This window comes from Balaenoptera borealis (assembly GCF_965194805.1).
Source record: "Balaenoptera borealis genome assembly, chromosome: 16".
NCBI classification, from domain to species: domain Eukaryota; kingdom Metazoa; phylum Chordata; class Mammalia; order Artiodactyla; family Balaenopteridae; genus Balaenoptera; species Balaenoptera borealis.
The window spans coordinates 29,113,842-29,134,348 of NC_138872.1; the positions used below are offsets into that span (position 1 = coordinate 29,113,842).

The following is a 20,507-nucleotide window of genomic DNA, read 5'->3' on the forward strand; positions in this document are numbered from 1 at the left end:
CCAGGTTGAGATTTCATCCTGAATCCAGAAGCTAAGATATAGCTACAAGTATCTGTTTCTAATATTCAGGATCAGAAAATAGGTCATAATAGACACAATGCATATTTCTGAGCCCAGGTTTGTCCTGAAATTTCAGAATGACTAGTCAGCCTTCCAGGTCCCAGTTTTCCAACTTTTTGGACCATGCAATGCACACATTTAGTTGCCTTTTTCCTACCCCCAATTTTTTTACTTCAGAATGTCCATGTCTTATGTTCAGTTTCTGGTGGTGTTGGCCATCACAGAAGGGCCCTAGCCTCTCAACCTGGCTTGATTGAATATTAGACCTAGGACCCCAGAATGAATAACCAGAAGGGTCATCAGCAGGATACCAGCTTACTGGGTTGTTTGTGAATGAAGGGGCCCAGGACCCAGTATGTGATAACGATGTAGTGCATATTGCAGAGTTTGTAAAAGTCTACTTTTAGCAGACAAGGGGATGGAGTTTATCAGATAATTTTCACCGTTCATGGACACATAGTTGCCTGGGCCAGATATATGGACATGTCAGGATGCCCTTTCATTAACTTCACACAGTATAGGTGCTACCATCCCATGTGACACATCACTGATGCAGATGGAATCAATCTGTTTGGTTGGTCATTGTGCTTTCCATTTAGAATACTTTGGGGAATTGTCTTCCACTGAAACCATAGATTACTTATCGTTCTGGCCCAGTCCCATTGAACCACTAGACAGGCGCTTGTGGGGACAAAGAAGACATTTTGCAGCCCCGGTTTACAGTACCTCCAGCTTTGACTGACACTGAACTCTCAGGTTGTTTTACCGGAACTCTTCACCTGAAGTTCCTGTAAGAAATGTCAAATCATTGATCATGTTCCTTGCCTTGGCCCAAGATGTTCTGAGGTTTGGTATAGATCAAGATGAGGTCTCATTACACATCCTTTCAGCCATGTGTACTGGCACAAAACTATAAAAATTATAAATGTGGTTGCCGTATGGGTGAGAAGGAGACCAATGCACAGAAAGGAGGATGGCACCTTCCTTCGGCATCAGGATATGAGGACGGCCAGCAGAATAGCAGGCAATTAAATAAACATATTTACAATGAGGACAAATACATTTCTATTAAATGAGAAATGTCAAATAGAATTTGTGTCAGATTTTTCTTTATGTTCTGGGATCAGAGACAAGGCCTCAAGCTAAGGACAAGGTGTTCATAACCAACATACTGTGTTCAAAGAGTGACCTGGAGAAAGAGCCATCTCCCATTTTCTGCAAGCTCTTTTATGATGCAAAAGCCCACTCATCCAAAATAAGTGTTGATACTTGCATTCTCCATGAAATTGATATTTTTCCTAATGGGTGAAAATTGGTTCTTAGAGTGTGAAAAAATCTTAACTATCACAATGTTTCATGGTAATGTTCAACCCTATCCAACAAAATCTTATTCCTCAGTATTTAATTGCTCTTGGTATGTGTTCTTGGGGATCACACAAGCAGCAGCATTATCACTGAGTTCATGGAAGATACACAGAGTGTATGCAAGATGAATTCTACAAAACTATGGAGGACTTTCTCTTGATGGATTTCTCAAATATAATGCATTTGTTTTCTATTGCTGAATAACTTATTACCAAAAACATAGTGGCTTAAAAAAAAACAAGTCTATTATTTCATAGTTTGTGTGAATCAAGAGTTCAGGAACAGCTTAACTTAGCTGTCATTCACAGAAAGAAGATGAGGTGGAGACACAGGGAAATGCCATCTACAATCCAAGGAATATCTGAGGTTACCAGGGGCTGGGAGAGAGGCCTGGAAAAGATTCTCCCTGAAGTTCATAGTAGCTTTATTCATACTTGCAAAACCTTGAAAACAACCAAGATGACCTCCAGTAGGTGAACTGGTAAAGAAATTGGTAAATCCAGATAATCAAATATTATTCAGAACTAAAATGATATGCGCTCTCAAGCCCTGAAAAGATGTGGAGGAATCTTAAATGCTTATTAGTAACTGAAAGGAAAAATCTATATGCTGCATGATTCCAACTATGCAACCTTCTGGGAAAGGGCTCCACCCCATGACTTAATTCATTCCCAAAGACCCACCTCCAAATACCATCACTTCAGGGGTTAGACTTGAACATATGAATTTCAGGGGGATACAAACATTCGGTCCATAACAGACTTCCTTAAGTTGTACATAAAGTCCTTGTCTGTGGCAAGGTCCCATGCAGGATACCACACACATTTACTTGTCGTGTCTCCTCTCAGCTGTGACACCTTCTCTGACTGTCCTTGTTTTTGATGATTTCTACAGATTTGATGAATACTGCTCAGATGTATTGTAGGATGCTCCTCTGTTACATTTTGTCTGATGCTTTTCTCATAATTAATCTAGGGTTATGGGTTTTGGGAAAGGTCCCAGAGGAGAAGTGCATTTCCATCAAATCTACATGATTTATGCCTATTGATATTGATTTATTGTTGGTGAACCCTTGATGACCTGGCTAACTTGTATTAGTTAGGTTTCCCCACTGTAAAGTAACCCTTTTTCCTCCTTCCATTTGTCCCCTTTGGAGGGGAGTCACCACGTGCAGCCCATACTTCAGGGGTAGTGAATTGGGTTTCCCCTTATTTAGAGTGAAGTGTCTTCACAAATTGAAACTTTCCTGCAAAGAAGATTTTTTTAAATTCTCCATTTATTAATTTATTAAATTACTTATTTACATCTATATGGACTCATAGATATTTATTATATTTTGGTTTATAATCTGTCTTAGTCTATTTGGGTGCTATAACAAAATATCACAGACTGGATGGCTTACAACAGAAATTTATTGCTCACAGTTCTGGATGCTTGAATTCCACTATCAGCTTGGCAGTATGATTGGGTGAGGGCCCTCTTTTGGATTGCAGATTTCTCATTGTAGCTTCACATGGCAGAAGGAAGTAGGATGATCTTGGGGGTCTCTTTTAGAAGGGTACTAATCCCATTCATGGCAGAGGATCCCTTATGAACTAGTCATGTTCCAAATGCCCCAACTTCTAACATGGTCACACTGGGCATTAATATCCTAAAATGTGAATTTTGAGGGGACAAAAACATTCAGAATATGAATATATATATATATACATACATATATATATGTGTATATATATATACTTATATATATATCCAATATTTTATATATTTCTTGCCCAAATTGTTCCAGCTTTGTCCATTGGGGCCTCTTTCAGTTTGTTCCTGAGCCCCTTTGACAAACTCTTATCAATGTCAGTTTTTGCTTTTTGGTTTTGTTTTCTTTTGGTTTTTCACTTCCTTGGTTTCTGAAGAATATTGAATTTTTGATAGGATTTCTGAACACAAAGAAGAGAGATTAGCCTTTAATGAAAAAACTTTAGAACACAAGAGCCAGGTGATTGAATTAGATAATTTTTATTTTGAAATCCAACATCTAGTAAAAACTAATTCATTCATTTATTAAATTAAACAATGGCCTAGTATGTGGCAGTCACTGTTCTAGCACCTGAGGATTCAGAGTCCCTTCTCATAGAACTGGTGTCCTGTTTGAGGAAGAGAAAACACATACATCAGGGTTCATTTTGTCTGGTGCATGAATAACATCAATCCCCCAACACAGGGTTCAGATTTCAGTTACCACAGAAACTTTACTGTGAACAATACATAAAGTACAACTTTGCTGCTAAGTATACTTCATTCCACAAATCATTATGTACTAACAGATGCTCATCGTGATCAGTCACCAATCATATCAATTCTTTGAAAGTCTGTAGTGATTGGTCACTGTGACTCTGTTACACAGTTTAGGCACAGACAGCAAAATAGGTAGTTGTGTTTTCTCCTGTCTCCCAGTGATAAACCCACATGACATTTACAAAAGTGAATAATTATAAAAGGGAATTGGCAACAAAGATGAAAGTACCATGGAGAGACAAAATATCATGATGCGAGAAGTTATATTCAAACAATATAAATGGATTACAGAAGAAATAGCTGACCAAGGAATGGTACCTTAATAGTGTTAGAAAGATTCTAGATATGCAATCAGAAGAACTTAGTAAAGACAAACTTACCACATAAATGAGGAAAATGGTGGTGAGGAAAGGGGTGAAAACGTCCCAGAGGAAGTGACAACAGCAAATACTTTGAATTAAAGAAAGTTTGTAAAGATTTAACAACATTGAGAGTACAAGGCATAAAATGTCGGAAACTGATCCAAACTTCGCAAGGAGCATAATCACCAAGTTGTAAAAAAGATGTTCTTATATTATAAATTATGCAAGAAGAAGAAGGCAAGCACTGTTCAAACACTTTGGATACGTTTTTATAACGAAATAAATTGCTTTAATTCTCACTGTTTCTAATTTGTCAAACTACATATTATTAGTAGCTGACAGTAAGAGAGTTCCTAATATTTTGAAATCAAATTTTAATGATCACAGAACAATCTTTATTTATCCCATTGATTACTGAGATCACTTTCCATGATTCAGTTTACACAGTAATTTTTATGGTCCTTCTCTACCATGCAAAGTGAGAACTGCCTATGCTTTGTATGTCAGATGGTAATAAGTGTTCAGGAAACAAATTAATCAGGTTAAGAGGTCATGGAATGCGAGGCTGAGAGAGGAATTGATACTTTATACAGGGTGGTATATGGAAGATGCCTTGATAAAGTGATATTTGAGCAGAGGCTGGAATGAAGGAAGAGAGTGAGCCAGGCAGACATGTTGGAGGAGGAAGCAGAGGAATGATAGGATTTGACTTACATTCCCAAGGAATCACTGAGGCTGAACAGGAAAGCCAGTCAGAGACTATAGCAATGGTGCAGGAAGAGATGATGGTGGCTGGAACCAGGGAGCAGTGGTGGGGGTGAGAATGTGCAGATTATGGATGCAATTCAGAAGTGTGCTGGAGGGGATTGGACTGGCTCATGAGAGCTGATATTTACGTTTTCAGGAATTTTGCAAACTAGTTGTTAAACTGTTGCTAACTTGAAATTGACCACATTGGGAGTATTTATACCAAGAAATTTTCTTTATTTTTTTTTTCCTTTTGGATAGTCAATTGTTGAAGAGTTCCATCTCACCACTGGACATAAACATTTTGAAGGCAGAATTGAATATGTGATATAAAAGAAAGAGAAATCAAGGATGATTCCAGGCTTCTGGAGACAGTATATTTATCATGAGCAATAGGGTTGGGAAGGATGCAAGATGATAGAAAAACTACTCTTCCTATCACGGAGAGAGGAGGGAACACTACTTTATGGGTTTGAGAAGTTGGCTATTTAGACAACGAGGAAGGAGAATAATTTTTCTTAAAACTAAGATGGGGAGTCATTTTTACTAAATAGGCACCTCAAAGGGTGGGGAGTCAGGTGAAGGCAGGAATCCAGAGGAGAGAATAACTCCTCAGCACAGGGCATTATTGTGTAGTTCATGGCTGAGTCCAAGGTGATGGATAAGAGATAACCTGATCTGTGTTGATCTGACTTATTTCTCACATTCCAGGGAAATATCCTGAGTCAGCCGCCAGAGCTACTTCCCATGATCCTTGCTCAGGACCATGTATGAGACCCAACTCTGGGGGCTTCAGGGGCATGTGGGCAGGCAAGTCTCCATGGAGGGGAGGCATTTGGAGCAGAGTCATGGAAGCTCCCAGCTGAGTCCTTCTCCTGGGCTGGGCCCCTCAGGAAGGGAAGGAGGCAGCAGACACTGAGGGTGACACCAGCAGGGAGGAAGGAAGGAGCTGTGGGAAACATGTCCATATTTAATTATCTGCTCATCACTCAGGAAACGTTCCTTGCATGCCTCCTATGTGCCCAAGTGTTCTCCTCCCAGGATGTCTGTCTTGAGAGGATGGGCAGCCCCTGGGATAGCACTCTGACCCCTCAGCCTCCTCCCCAGGTCCTGATGCCCCATCCCCAGCCCTTCTATTCTGTCACACGGAGGGTCAGAGCAGAAGCCACTCTCAGAATAGCCAATCCAGGGTTCTCAACATTACCCGAAAATGTGGATTCCTTTTGCCCCAAGGAGCCCCAGGACTCAAGTGTCTAGAAATGGTCTCCAAGGGAACCACCCACTCAACTCCTCCTCATTCAGCACCCTCTGCCCACTTCCTCCATAGAACTGCTAAGAGACACCCTTTGAAAACCCCTGATCCAGCCCACCTCCTCCAGGACCTTACACACCTCCTGGGAGTTGGGCACCTCTTAGAGGGAAACAGGATACTCGAGGGTATTGAGGGAAGTGTGCCCCCTTCTCTTATCTCCCCGTGGGCCCTGACCATGTGTGACCTGTGAGCTGGCTCCCTTACTGACCTTATTTCATCTAGGACAGATCTTGTCCTGCCCTCCCTCCTACCCCAACTTACAGTCAGGCCAAATGCTTCCTGTGGACAAAGATGACAGAGACACCGACCACCAGCAGGACTTTGGGGCCTAGGAGGAGAACCACCAGGAGAGGAGAAGACAGCTCTGGGCCTGGAAATCAGGGGACAAGAGGAGCGATTAGAGGGATCACACTGGAGCCATTCCAAGAGGCCTCCACTTACTCCATCTGAGGCCCCCTGGGCCTATCAGCACTCTGAGGCTTTGCCCTGCATCCTGGTCTCAAGCTTGAGGCAGAAATCCGCATACAGGAGTCCCTCATTCTCCCACTGTATTTTCTCAGGCTGCAAGGGTGTTATTACTTGAAGAGAAAATGTCAGAAGTGAACATAACTGTGAGACAAGAGAAAATTCAGCAAATCCTAATTGTCTCTCACTAGGCTGCCATCCCATCTTCAACCAGCCACCAGGAAAATTATGGAGAAATAGACAAGGCAGCTAGAGTTATTGGGAAATACCACCACCAATATAAATTTGTCTAAACTTTGAAAATATTGGAAAAGTGTCCTAAGGAGCACAGATCATAGAAAGGGGTTTAAAAGTATGTGTGATTTAAAAGGGTTGGAACAGAATCCCCAGAATCTGTGCATATGTTACCTTACATGTCAAGAGGGATTAGCAGCAGTGATTTGTTAAGGATCTGGAGATGGGCACATTTTCTTAGTGGAGGCCATGTAATCACAAAAATTCTTATAAGTAAAAGATTGAGGCAGAACAGTTGGAGGAGATGTGATGTCAGAAGCAGAGGTCAGATTGATGTGAGGCCATTTGTCAAGGAGTGTGGGAAGCTCTGGGACTTGGAAAAGGCAAGGAAATGGATTCTTCTCTAGAGCCTTCTGAAGGAGCAGAGTCCAGCCACCCATTGTAGACTTCTGACCTCTACAACTGTATGATAATGCATTTGTCTTGTACTAAATCACTAAATGTGGTAATTACTTACACTGACTATAGGAACCTAATTCAAGGAGAACAGATGTGAATAAATGGATATGCATGAGTTAAGGTGCATAACTTCTGGGTAGAAAAATTGAAAAGAAGGAAGACATGCTGATGGCAATTGAGAGGTAAAGGGAAAAAGAAAAAAGTAGGGGGAAGGGATTAGGTTCCTGAAAGACAAAAGAGAACCAAAGTATTAGAGGACTCAGAACATTTCTCCACTATCAAAACCGACCAACCAACCAAAAACTCCGTTAACATCTTGATTTATGCTGTACTAGGGAAGAGAGGTCCATTAGGCTAGAAATATTGTAAAAAAAAAAAACCCTATACCATAAAAACAAACAATAAGATGTGCATCCTCACACCAGACCCACTGGATGCAGGCCTGCAGTGGCTGGAGCCCTCAGATGCCCAGGGTAGGCTTTGGATCTGGGGAGAAGGATCACATCAGCATCTTACACTTCTCTGCAGCCTGCCAACCTAGATGCTCCAAAAAACATTTCCAGCCTTACTACACTAGCAGGCATCATGGGTCAGGCACCCTGCAGCACCCAGAAGTACCAGCCCTGGTTGAGCCTGAGCAGAAGATGGAAGATTAAAAAGCATTTACAGGCCATGCCAGACAAGATGGCATGGACTCTTCTCTCCTACTCTCCTCGTTCAGGACAACTTGAACCCTAGAAATAACACACAGGACAAGCCTAGAAGGACTCTGAGGTGGAAGAGGAGGTAGACTGTCTAGGGACCTGAGGACTGGAGGAAGAACACAGTACTCAGGAACCAAGCACAAGAGGAGACACAGGTGTGGCACTAGGAAAAAGAAAAAGTCTAAATCAATAATCTAAATTCCTGCCTCAAGAAATGAGAAATAAAGGAGCAAAATAAACCCAAAGCAAGCAGAAGGGAGGAAATAATAAAGAAAGAAGAAAAATCAGTGAAAATGAAAACAGATAAACAATAGAGAAAATAACTGAAACAAAGAGTGGGTTCTGAGATAGCCTTATCCACCAGAGGGCAGACAGCAGAAGCAAGAAGAACTACAATCCTGCAGCCTGTAGAACAAAAACCACATTCACAGAAAGATAGACAAGATGAAAAGTCAGAGGGCTACGTACCAGATGAGGGAACAAGATAAAACCCCAGAAAAACAATTAAATGAAGTGGAGATAGGCAACCTTCCAGAAAAAGAATTCACAATAATGATACTGAAGATGATCCAGGACCTCGGAAAAAGAAAGGAGGCAAAAATCGAGAGGATGCAAGAAATGTTTAACAAAGACCTAGAAGAATTAAAGAACGAACAAACAGAGATGAACAATACAATAACTGAAATGAAAACTACACTAGAAGGAATCAATAGCAGAAAAACTGAGGCAGAAGAATGAATAAGTGACCTGGAGGACAGAATGGTGGAATTCACTGCTGTGGAACAGAATAAAGAAAAAAGAACGAAAAGAAATGAAGACAGCCTAAGAGATCTCTGGGACAACATTAAACACAACAACATTCACATTATAGGAGTCCCAGAAGGAGAAGAGAGAGAGAAAGGACCAGAGAAAACATTTGAAGAGATTATAGTCGAAAACTTCCCTAACATGGGAAAGGAAATAGCCACCCAATTCCAGGAAGCACAGAGAGTCCCATACAGGATAAACACAAGGAGAAACACTCCGAGACACATAGTAATCAAACTGGCAAAAATTAAAGACAAAGAAAAATCATTGAAAGCAGAAAGGGAAAAATGACAAATAATATACAAGGGAACTCCCATAAGGTTAACAGCTGATTTCTCAGCAGAAACTCTACAAGCCAGAAGGGAGTGGCATGATATACTTAAAGTGATGAAAGGGAAGAACCTACAACCAAGATTACTCTACCCAGCAAGGATCTCATTCAGATTCGATGGAGAAATCAAAAGCTTTACAGACAAGCAAAAGCTAAGAGATTTCAGCACCACCAAACCAGCTTTACAACAAATACTAAAGGTACTTCTCTAAGTGGGAAACACAAGAGAAGAAAAGGACCTATAAAGACAAACCCAAAACAATTAAGAAAATGGTCATATGAACATACGTATCTATAATTACCTTAAAAGTGAACGGATTAAATGTTCCAACCAAAAGACACAGGCTTGCTGAATGGATTAAAAAACAAGACCCATATATATGCTGTCTACAAGAGACCCACTTCAGACTTAGGGACACATACAGACTGAAAGTGAAAGGATGGAAAAAGATATTCCATACAAATGGAAAACAAAAGAAAGCTGCAGTAGCAATACTCATAACAGAAGAAACAGACTTTAAAATTAAGAATGTTACAAGAGACAAAGAAGGACACTACATAATGATCAAGGGATCAATCCAAGAAGATATAACAGTTATAAATATATATGCACCCAACATAGTAGCTCCACAATACATAAGGCAACTGCTAACAGCTTAAAAGAGAAAATCGACAGTGACACAATAATAGTGGGGGACTTTAACACCTCACTTACACCAATGGACAGATCATCCAAAATGAAAATAAATAAGGAAACAGAAGCTTTAAATGACACAATAGACCAGATAGATTTAAATGATCTTTATAGGACATTCCATCCGAAAAGAGCAGATTACACTTTCTTCTCAAGTGTGCATGGGACATTCTCCAGGAGAGATCACATCTTGGGTCACAAATCAAGCCTCAGTAAATTTAAGAAAACTGAAATCTATCAAGCATCTTTTCCGACCACAATGCTATGAGATTAGAAATGAATTACAGGGAAAAAAACGTAAAAAACACAAACACATGGAGGCTAAACAATACGTTACTAAATAACCAAGAGGTCACTGAAGAAATCAAAGAGGCAATGAAAAAATACCTAGAGACAAATGACAATGAAAACACGATGATCCAAAACCTGTGGGATGCAGCAAAAGCAGTTCTAAGAGCGAAGTTTATAGCTATACAAGCCTACCCCAAGAAACAAGAAAAATCTCAAGTAAACTATCTAAGCTTACACCTAAGGGAACTAGAGAAAGAAGAACAAACAAAGCCCAAAGTTAGCAGAAGGAAAGAAATCATAAAGATCAGAGCAGAAATAAATGAAATAGAAACAAAGAAAACGATAGCAAACATCAATAAAATTAAAAGCTGGTTCTGGAAAAGATAAACAAAATTGATAAACCATTAACCAGACTCATCAGGAAAAAGAGGGAGAGGACTCAAATCAATAAAATTAGAAATGAAAAGGAGAAGTTACAACAGACACCACAGAAATAAAAAGCATCCTAAGAGACTACTACAAGCAAGTCAATGTCAATAAAATGGACAACCTGGAAGAAATGGACATATTCTTAGAAAAGTATAACCTTCTAAGACCGAACCAGGAAGAAATAGAAAATGTGAACAGACAAATCACAAGTAATGAAATTGAAACTGTGATTAAAAATCTTCCAACAGTCAAAGGTCCAGGACCAGATGGCTTCACAGGTGATTTCTATCAAAAGTTTAGAGAGGAGATAACACCTATCCTTCTCAAACTCTTCCAAAAAATTGCAGAGGAAGGAACACTCCCAAACACATTCTATGAGGCCACCATCACCCTGATACCAAAACGAGACAAAGATACTACAAAAAAAGAAAATTACAGACCAATATCACTGATGAATATAGATGCAAAAATCCTCAACGAAATACTAGCAAACAGAATCCAACAACACATTAAAAGGATCACACACCATGATCAAGAGGGATTTATCCCCAGGATACAAGGATTCTTCAAAATATGCAAATCAATCAATGTGACACAATATATTAACAAACTTAAGAATAAAAACCATATGACTATCTCAAGAGATGCAGAAAAAGCTTTTGACAAAATTCAACACTGATTTATGATAAAAACTCTCCAGAAAGTGGGCATAGAGGGAAGCTACCCCAACATAATAAAGGCCATATATGACAAACCCAGAGGAAACATTCTCAATGGTGAAAAACTGAAAACATTTCCTCTAAGTTCAGGAACAAGGCAAGGATGTCCACTTTCACCACTATTATTCAACATAGTTTTGCAAGTCCTAGCCACAGCAATCAGAGAAGAAAAAGAAATAAAAGGAATACAAATTGGAAAAGAAGGAGTAAAATTGTCACTGTTTGCAGATGACATGATACTATACATAGAGAATCCTAAAGATGCTACCAGAAAACTCCTAGAGCTAATCAATGAATTTGGTAAAAAATTCATTGCAGGATACAAAATTAATGCACAGAAATCTCTTGCATTCCTATACACTAATGATGAAAAATCTGAAAGAGAAATTAAGGAAACACTCCCATTAACCATTGCAACAAAAAGAATGAAAAACCTAGGAATAAACCTACCTAGGGAGACAAAGACCTGTATGTAGAAAACTATAAGACACTGATGAAAGAAATTAAAGATGATACCAACAGATGGAGAGATATACCATGTTCTTGGATTGGAAGAATCAATATTGTGAAAATGACTATACTACCCTAAGCAATCTACAGATTCAATGGAAACCTTATCAAATTACCAATGGTATTTTTTATGGAACTAGAACATAAAATCTTAAATTTTGTATGGAGACACAAAAGACCCCAAATATCCAAAGTAGTCTTGAGGGGAAAAAACAGAGCTGGAGGAATCAGACTCCCTGACTTCAGACTATACTACAAAGCTACAGTAATGAAGACAATATGGTACTGGCACAAAAACAGAAACATAGATCAATAGAACAAAATAGAAAGCCCAGAGATAAACCCATGCACCTATGGTCAACTAATCTATGACAAAGGAGGCAAGGATATACAATGGAGAAAAGACAGTCTCTTCAATAAGTGGTGCTGGGAAAACTGGACAGCTACATGTAAAAGAATGAAATTAGAACATTCCCTAACACCATCCACAAAAATATACTCAAAATGGATTAGAGACCAAAATGTAAGACCGGACACTATAAAACTCTTGGCGGAAAACATAGGAAGAACACACTGACATAGATCACAGCAAGATCTTTTTTGATCCACCTCCTAGAGTAATGGAAATAGAAACAAAAATAAACAAATGGGACCTAATGAAACTTCAAAGCTTTTGCACAGCAAAGGAAACCATAAAGAAGACGAAAAGACAACCCTCAGAATGGGAGAAAATATTTGCCAACGATTCAACGGACAAAGGATTAATCTCCAAAATTGAATTCATGCAGCTCGATATTAGAAAAACAATAACCCAATCCAAAAATAGGCAGAAGACCTAAATAGACATTTCTCCAAAGAAGACATACAGATGGCCAAGAAGCACATGAAAGCTGCTCAACATCACTAATTATTAGAGAAGTGCAAATCAAAACTGCAAGGAGGTATCACCTCACACTAGTTAGAATGGGCAACATCAGAAAATCTACAAACAACAAATGCTGGAGCGGGTGTGGAGAAAAGGGAACCCTCTTGCACTGTTGGTGGGAATGTAAATTGATACAGCCACTATGGAGAACAGTATGGAGGTTCCTTAAAAAACTACAAATAGAACTACCATACGACCCAGCAATCCCACTACTGTTTATATACCCTGAGAAAACCATAGTTCAAAAAGAATCATGTACCAAAATGTTCATTGCAGCTTTATTTACAATAGCCAGGACATGGAAGCAACCTAAATGTCCATCGACAGAAGAATGGCTAAAGAAGATGTGGCACATATATACAATGGAATATTACTCAGCCATAAAAAGAAATGAAATGGAGGTATTTGTAATGAGGTGGATGGAGTTAGAGTCTGTCATACAGAGTGAAGTAAGTCAGAAAGAGAAAAACAAATACAGTATGCTAACACATATATACGGAATCTAAGGGAAAAAAAAAAAGGCCATGAAGAACCTAGTGGCAAGACGGGAATAAAGACACAGACCTACCAGAGAATGGACTTGAGGATATGGGGAGGGGGTGGGGTGAGATGTGACAGGGTAAGAGAGTGTCATGGACATATATACACTACCAAATGTAAAATAGATAGCTAGTGGGAAGCAGCCTCATAGCACAGGGAGATCAGCTCGGTGCTTTGTGACCACCTAGAGGGGTGGGATGGGGAGGGTGGGAGGGAGGGAGATGCAAGAGGGAAGAGAAATGGGAACATATTGTATATGTATAACTGATTCACTTTGTTATAAAGCAGAAGCTAACACACCATTGTAAGGCAATTATACTTCAATAAAGATGTTTAAAAAAAAAATAGACAACTGATGGGAACATACTGTATACCACAGGGAACTCTACTTAATGCACTGTAGTGTCCTAAATGGAGGGGATATATGTACATGTATTGCTGATTCATTTTGCTGTGCAGTAGAAGCTAACACAATATTGTAAAGCAACTATACTCCAATAAAAATTAATTAAAAAAAAAAAAAAAAGAACTACCATACTACCCAGCAATCCCTCTACTGGGCATATACCCTGAGAAAACCATAGTTCAAAAAGTGTCATGTACCAAAATGTTCATTGCAGCTCTATTTACAATAGCCAGGACATGGAAGCAACCTAAGTGTCAATCATCAGATGCATGGATAAAGAAGATGTGGCACATATATACAATGGAATATTACTCAGCCATAAAAAGAAATGAAATGGAGGTATTTGTAGCGAGGTGGATGGAGTTAGAGTCTGTCATACAGAGTGAAGTAAGTCAGAAAGAGAAAAACAAATACAGTATGCTAACACATATATATGGAATCTAAGGAGAAAAGAAAAAAGGCCATGAAGAACCTAGCGGCAAGACGGGAATAAAGACACAGACCAACTAGAGAATGGACTTCAGGATATGGGGAGGGGGAGGGGTGAGATGTGACAGGGTGAGAGAGTGTCATGGACATATATACACTACCAAATGGAAAACAGATAGCTAGTGGGAAGCAGCTAGCCCAGCACAGGGAGATCAGCTCGGTGCTTTGTGACCACCTAGAGGGGTGGGATAGGGAGGGTGGGAGGGAGGGAGATGCAAGAGGGAAGAGATATGGGAACATATGTATATGTATAACTGATTCACTTTGTTATAAAGCAGAAACTAACACACCATTGTAAAGCAATTATACTTCAATAAAGATGTTTAAAAAAAAAAAAGACACATGCACCCCAATGTTCATTGCAGCATTATTTACAATAGCCAGGTCATGGAAGCAACTTAAATGCCCATCGACAGATGAATGGATAAAGAAGATGTGGTACATATACAGAATGGAATATTACTCAGCCATAAAAAGGAGTGAAATTGGGTCATTTGTTGAGACATGGGTGGATCTAGAGACTGTGTCATACAGAGTGAAGTAAGTCAGAAAGAGAAAAACAAATATCGTATATTAACGCATATATGTGGAACCTAGAAAAATGGTACAGATGAACCGGTTTGCAGGGCAGAAATTGAGACACAGATGTAGAGAACAAATGTATGGACACCAAGGGGGGAAAGCGGAGGGGGTTTGGGGGTGTTCGTGTGATGAACTGGGTGATTGGGATTGACATGTATACACTGATGTGTATAAAATTGATGAATAATAAGAGAAAAAAAAAGAGTGGGTTCTTTTAAAAGACCAATAAAATTGAAAAACTTCTAGTACAACTGCAAAGAAAAAATGAATGACACATATCCAATAACAGGAATGAAACAGAGGACATCACTACAGACCCTTCAGACATCAAAAGGATAGTAAGGGAATGTTATGAACAACTAAACTATACAAGCATAAATTTGACAACTTAGAGACAATGGAACAAATACCTCAAAAGCAGAACCTACCACAGCTCGCACTATATGAAATGAATAATCTGAATAGTCTTAAACAATTCAAATTGTTTTTCAAATAAAAAAATAGTTTCTCAAGGCCCAGATGGAGTCATGGAAAATTTTTGCCAAGAACTTACAGATGAATTAAAAACAATTTTGGTGCACAAAAACAACAATAAAATATATTTTGGAAAATTTGAATTTATACTCCATTATCAATGATATTAGGGAATTAGTATTGATTATATATTAAGTGTGCACTGGTATTAGTTTTGTAGAAAATCAAGGTCCTTAACCGTATGACCACACAATTGTGGACTCCACTGACAACTGGTTGTGCACACAAGAGTAAGTTAAAGTGAACACAATTATGCAACTTCTCTATATCTCTTGTTTAAGGGAAGTTGTTTGTTCTCCCCTTCCTCTCTTTATTCTTCCAGCAGGCAGGGCCATGGCCACTCAGTGACCCAGCATTGACCCAGAAGATGAGGACACCACCACGGGCATGTTGGAAGGAACGTGGGACATTGAAAGGTCTTCTGGAGGAAAGACTCTTGGATGTGACTCGACCCTGTCTTGATGTTACATGATAGCCTATAAGACATGTTTTATTCATAGAAAGGGGGACTGTCCTTGGGACAATGCCCAGCTGAGGGGGAACCTGTCTTTAATTAGCACATATCTGTTATAAAGGCTGGTGGGTCCTGTCCTCAGGGACTCAGATTCACCTTTATTAGTTTAGCCCAATCATCTGAACTAAAGGCAACAAATCTTCAACAACATCGCCCGTCCCTCACTTCTCCCTGAGTCTCTTCTGTAAACTCCAAACCCTCTGCGTTGTTGAAGCAGGAAAGGAGATCACAGCTGAACTGAGATCTGCATTTAGAAAATGTGCAGTGAGCGACTGTGATCATTGCTGGTCCATTGTCACACATCAGGGGACAAAGGAGCCCTGTGCAGTGACAACTCATGGTCACCTGGGTGCCAGGTTCAGACTCAAACTTCATGTCCTCAGGGCTACCATTCCAAAATTTCACAGAGTATTAGGTGCAGATGTCTACTGGGGTGATGTTACTGATATGGATGGAAAAGTCTAGGCTGGAGAGAGACTAAGCAGAGGTTAGAAAGAACAAGGAGGAGGGAGGTGGGTGGGTGGACAGGGAATGAGGAACATAATTACTGTTAGTTGAAGAAAGTGAGAGGCAGGACTCTATGAACAGGAAGATCTCCCTCCTTCCTACTTTCTTTCATGGATATTTCTGTCAAAAGATCTATAAAGAATATGCCAAACTCTTACCAGTGGTCACTCTTGGGGGTGTGGGATTTGGGGGAGGGAACTTATTTTAAAATTCTATTTTACACCTATTGACTTCTAGATTGTTCTATAATAGACATGAATTACTACCTTTAATATTAAATAAAAAAGATAAAGAACTGGGTCAGTTGGAGTGGAGGCCTCACCCAGAGGTTCGTCTGCATCCTGGTTCTTCTGGTGAGCAGAGGCCTCCAGCGTATGGTTTTTGGTGACCGCCGGCTGTCCGTCATGCTCCACCTGGCAGGTGAGCAGCACAGCCTCCCTGTGGGCAGATGAGTTCACCAGGAGCCAGCTCGTCCAGTTAAAGGTCCCGTCCTTGTTCTCTATGAGGGTCGAGGCCATGTCTATTCGGGACACATTTCCATTCTCCAACCAGGTCAGCTGTAGGCGCTGGGGGTAGAACTTGCTCACCTGGCAGGTGACATTCACCTGGTTCCTCACCATGGGGTGTTGGGTAATCGTCAAGGTAGGCGGAACTGAAACAGCATAGGCAGAAGCTCTGACCTTATGGAACCAGCAGGTCACAGGAGAGGGGCTGGATAACAGCTTCCAGCACAGCAAGGGAGTCACCAGAGGACAGAGTCAGGCATGCAGCAGGTGCTCAAACACCGAGGGTCTCTTTGCATATAAATGAAATCATAAGCACACTGCAGGGCACACAGTAGGTGCTCAAGGACTGGGCTCCTATTAAGTTAATAATGTGTGTCATCTACAAGCACAGCCCCTGGCATGCAGTTGGAATATAATAACCGCAGCAAAATATATGAAATCACCAAGCACATAGGGGCCTGGCTTATAGTAGGAGCTCAGTAGTTGGAGAAACAATTGATAAAGTAAAGGAAACTACTTAGCACAGTGCTTGGCACATGATGGGTGTCCACCTGGCAGCTGCCATTAAAACAGTAGTGAGTGACCAGCTCCCCTAGGAGCCCGGTGATTGGGCAGGACTGTCAGGAAGTAGATTCCAGGCAATTTGAGGCCTGGAGCAAAAAGCAGGGAGGAGGAACAGGCTGGGGCCTTGAGGGCAGGTGCGGGCTTAGGCTGGCGTGAGGGGCATCTACCTCGGATGGTCTCAAACAAGTTGGCTGTCCCACGAAGAGGAGGGTCTCCCTGCAGGGTGATGTGGGTCACCTCGCAGATGACCTGGGAGCGAACATCCCCCGGGGCCAGCACCACCTTGGTTGTGCTGGAGATGCTGTAGGAAGCGCTGTTTTCCTCTGGTTCCACGTTGGTCTGGGAGGCTGAGAGCTCATTGCCATTTTTGAACCATTTCAGGGAGATGTTTCTGGGGGAGAACCCATGGGATTTGCAGGTGAAGCTCACTGTCTGCTCAGGTGTGACCCTCACTGCGGGGCCTGATACCACAGGAGGAGAGGGTTTGGCTACAAAAAGAACATTTATAAATGATGGACATGATTGTAATTATCATCCCTAATGATAAAAATGTGACACCGTTAAGAACCACCACACATATTATTTTTTAAATTCTTCAAATAGTTCTGGGAGGGCAGTGTCATCATGCTCATCTGACAGAGGAGACGCACAGGTTCCCAGAGGTGACTCTGAGTCAGGGGCAGGGCTGACATCGAATTCCAGGCCTGAGTTCAAAGTCCACCTTCTTACATCAGCCAGGTGATTTCCCACCAGTTTGGGCAAAGGAACAAAAGTACTGATTGGTCTTACTCTCCTATTAACTGTTCCTAGCTGGGCTCCCCCTGGAAAACTTAGATAAGTTCGGAGAAGTGTTTACAGAAGTAAATGCATGGGAAACAGGGTCATAGCGGGACCACATGAAAGCTGAACCAGGCTGGCCATCCAACGAGAGGTGTGGCCATGGCACCTCCCAGCTCCTCGTCTGTGAAAGGGGAGAGCAGGCATTATCCTTCCTGGGCTGCACTGAGGGTTAAATCAGACAGTGGGAGCATTTTTGCTATGAGTAAAACACAAGATGCTTCACAAAATTAAACAAACACAGATCTCTCTTTAACCCAGACTGTATTTATATCCAGAGCTGTCCCTTCAGGTGTTTATGAATTTACTTCATAATTTTCATTCTTTCCATGAATATTCCAGTAGGACTAATGTATCAATCCCTGAATTTCAAAGGAAAGGGGCAAATGGATGTTTTTCTGAGTCTGGGTTCTTCTCTTGGTTCAGTTTTGGGTTGAGAAGAAAGATCACTGAGTGCTGAGAAACCAGTGGTGGTTAATTTCTTAATTATTATTAAATCTGTACAGACACAGACACCGGCCTATAAAGCACCCAGAAGCACACAAATCGGTAAATCAAATGTGAGGGTGGTTTCTCTCTTTAGAAAGTTCCTGTAGGGTGTTTCCCAATTGTTCACTGTTACTCAACACCTCCTGTAAAACTCGGCAGACAGCAAACATTACAAATATTTGCACTTGTAAATACTTAACTTGCTTCCTAAAACTCATCAAACCTTTGAGGACATAGCAAGGAGTTACCTTACTATGTCAAATTGTATAAACACCAGCATCCTGGACACCCCTAAAGGGACAAGATACTCTGATCAGTTACCACTTGTCCAGAATTTCCTCAGAGCCTAAAGATGGCCTGATCTCTCCATCACCCTCAGCACTTTAATGCCCTCACCAGCCCTGTGAGGGAGGCCCAAGAGTGACTCCATATATGGGATGAGGCTCAGGGAGGACGAAGCTGGTCAAGGGCATCCAGCAAGTAAAGGTCAGAGCTCATCTCACTGCATGCAGGACAGATTGATTTTAGTGTCACTGTTCTTTATCCTTGATCCTCAGTGTCTGTTTCTGGACAAAGTAGATACAAGCACCACCTGGTAAGGTGAGCGAGGATATATGTAAAACACAGAGCCTGACATACAGTTGGTGCTTAATCAATAACACCCCTAATTTTAAAAAAATGAATAACACCCATGATTGTTATCATAAGATCTGGCCATTCTAGTTCTAAAACTACCCATTTATTTTTTAGGCAGTAAGAAGGCAAAGCAAAAGCACAACAGAAACACCAAGAAGAGTCTCAAATCATGCTCCATGCAGCTGTCATGCAAAAAGCCGCATGAAAAAACTAGTAGAAACACCAAATTGTAAATCTGTTCCCATTTTTAAAAATAATTCCCTCAAGAAACAAGTTTGGGGAATTGGCTTTCAAAACACACAAGAGATCACAGGCATTTTCCGCAGATCAGCTCTTTACAGAAGCTGGAAGCATTTTGAAAGGAGGAAGAACAGATTTTGTCAGTGTCACTGTGGTGTGTTGAGGCAGGAGGTCTCCAGCCTGAGCAGGGAGCATTTGCAGGCATTCCAGAGCCTGTTTACACACACACGTGTGTAAAGATGGGAAGGTTTCCCCAGCGATGAAGGTCGGGTCTGAACAGGGTGGTCTGAGTTGGGAGGATGCCCATCTCAGTCCAGGTGAGCTCTGTTGGAGGTGGGGTGGTGCCTGCCAATCGACCCCGAATGACTTTCTTGGGCATCCTAAGAGCTGTCACTGTCACGGGCTATTCTGAAGCACTCACACCCAGGAGAGCTGTTCTTACAACCCAGGCACCACGGGGGACCCACCTCTGTCCTGGAAAAACCACAGCCTTCCCTCTGACCTCAGAGAACACGTGACTCAGGGCTCCTCTGTCCTAGCTGGGCACCAGCATCCTCTGCAGGAGTGAAAACACTCAGCTGCCCAGGCCCACGTCTGACCAATTAAATCAGAATTCTAGGGTGGAACCAGGGTCTGGGGATCTTTTTACCATCTCCCAGGTGATTCTAATAAGCAGCCAAGGTCAAAAGGAACACAGCTCCACCCCAACCCCAGTTGTACTTAGTCCCGTATAGAAAGCGACCCCATCCGACGTCCTCTGTCTCCAGCACATCAGAGCTCACGTTGGTGGAACACGTACCATATGCCAGGATCTGCTCTAAGCTCTTGACATGCGTCCCTCATTCAGTTCCTGCAGCAGCTCTGTAAGGGCAGTTCTGTCACTGATGGACGAGGACCCCGAGCCCCAATGTGGGGAGGGACTCGTCAGAGGTCCCAGAGCCGGGACGGGGCAGAGCT

The 20,507-nt window shown here is 41.3% G+C and overlaps 1 protein-coding gene and 1 pseudogene across 2 annotated transcripts in view; both read right to left on the reverse strand.

Moving 5' to 3' along the window:
* Window positions 1-20,507, reverse strand: part of LOC309613913 (protein phosphatase 1 regulatory subunit 3G pseudogene) — a 73,383-nt pseudogene that overhangs the window by 19,225 nt on the left and 33,651 nt on the right. The window lies entirely within an intron of this gene.
* LOC309613915 (signal-regulatory protein beta-1-like) overlaps window positions 5,632-20,507 on the reverse strand; it is a 36,598-nt gene continuing 21,722 nt past the window's right edge. Inside the window, exons 3-6 of the mRNA XM_082361460.1 lie at window positions 17,516-17,836; window positions 16,601-16,930; window positions 6,400-6,508; window positions 5,632-5,775 (exon numbers count right to left, since the gene is read on the reverse strand). Coding sequence (XP_082217586.1) covers window positions 6,402-6,508; window positions 16,601-16,930; window positions 17,516-17,836 — 758 coding nt within the window. The 3' untranslated portion in view covers window positions 5,632-5,775; window positions 6,400-6,401. The remainder of the gene's footprint in view (window positions 5,776-6,399; window positions 6,509-16,600; window positions 16,931-17,515; window positions 17,837-20,507) is intronic.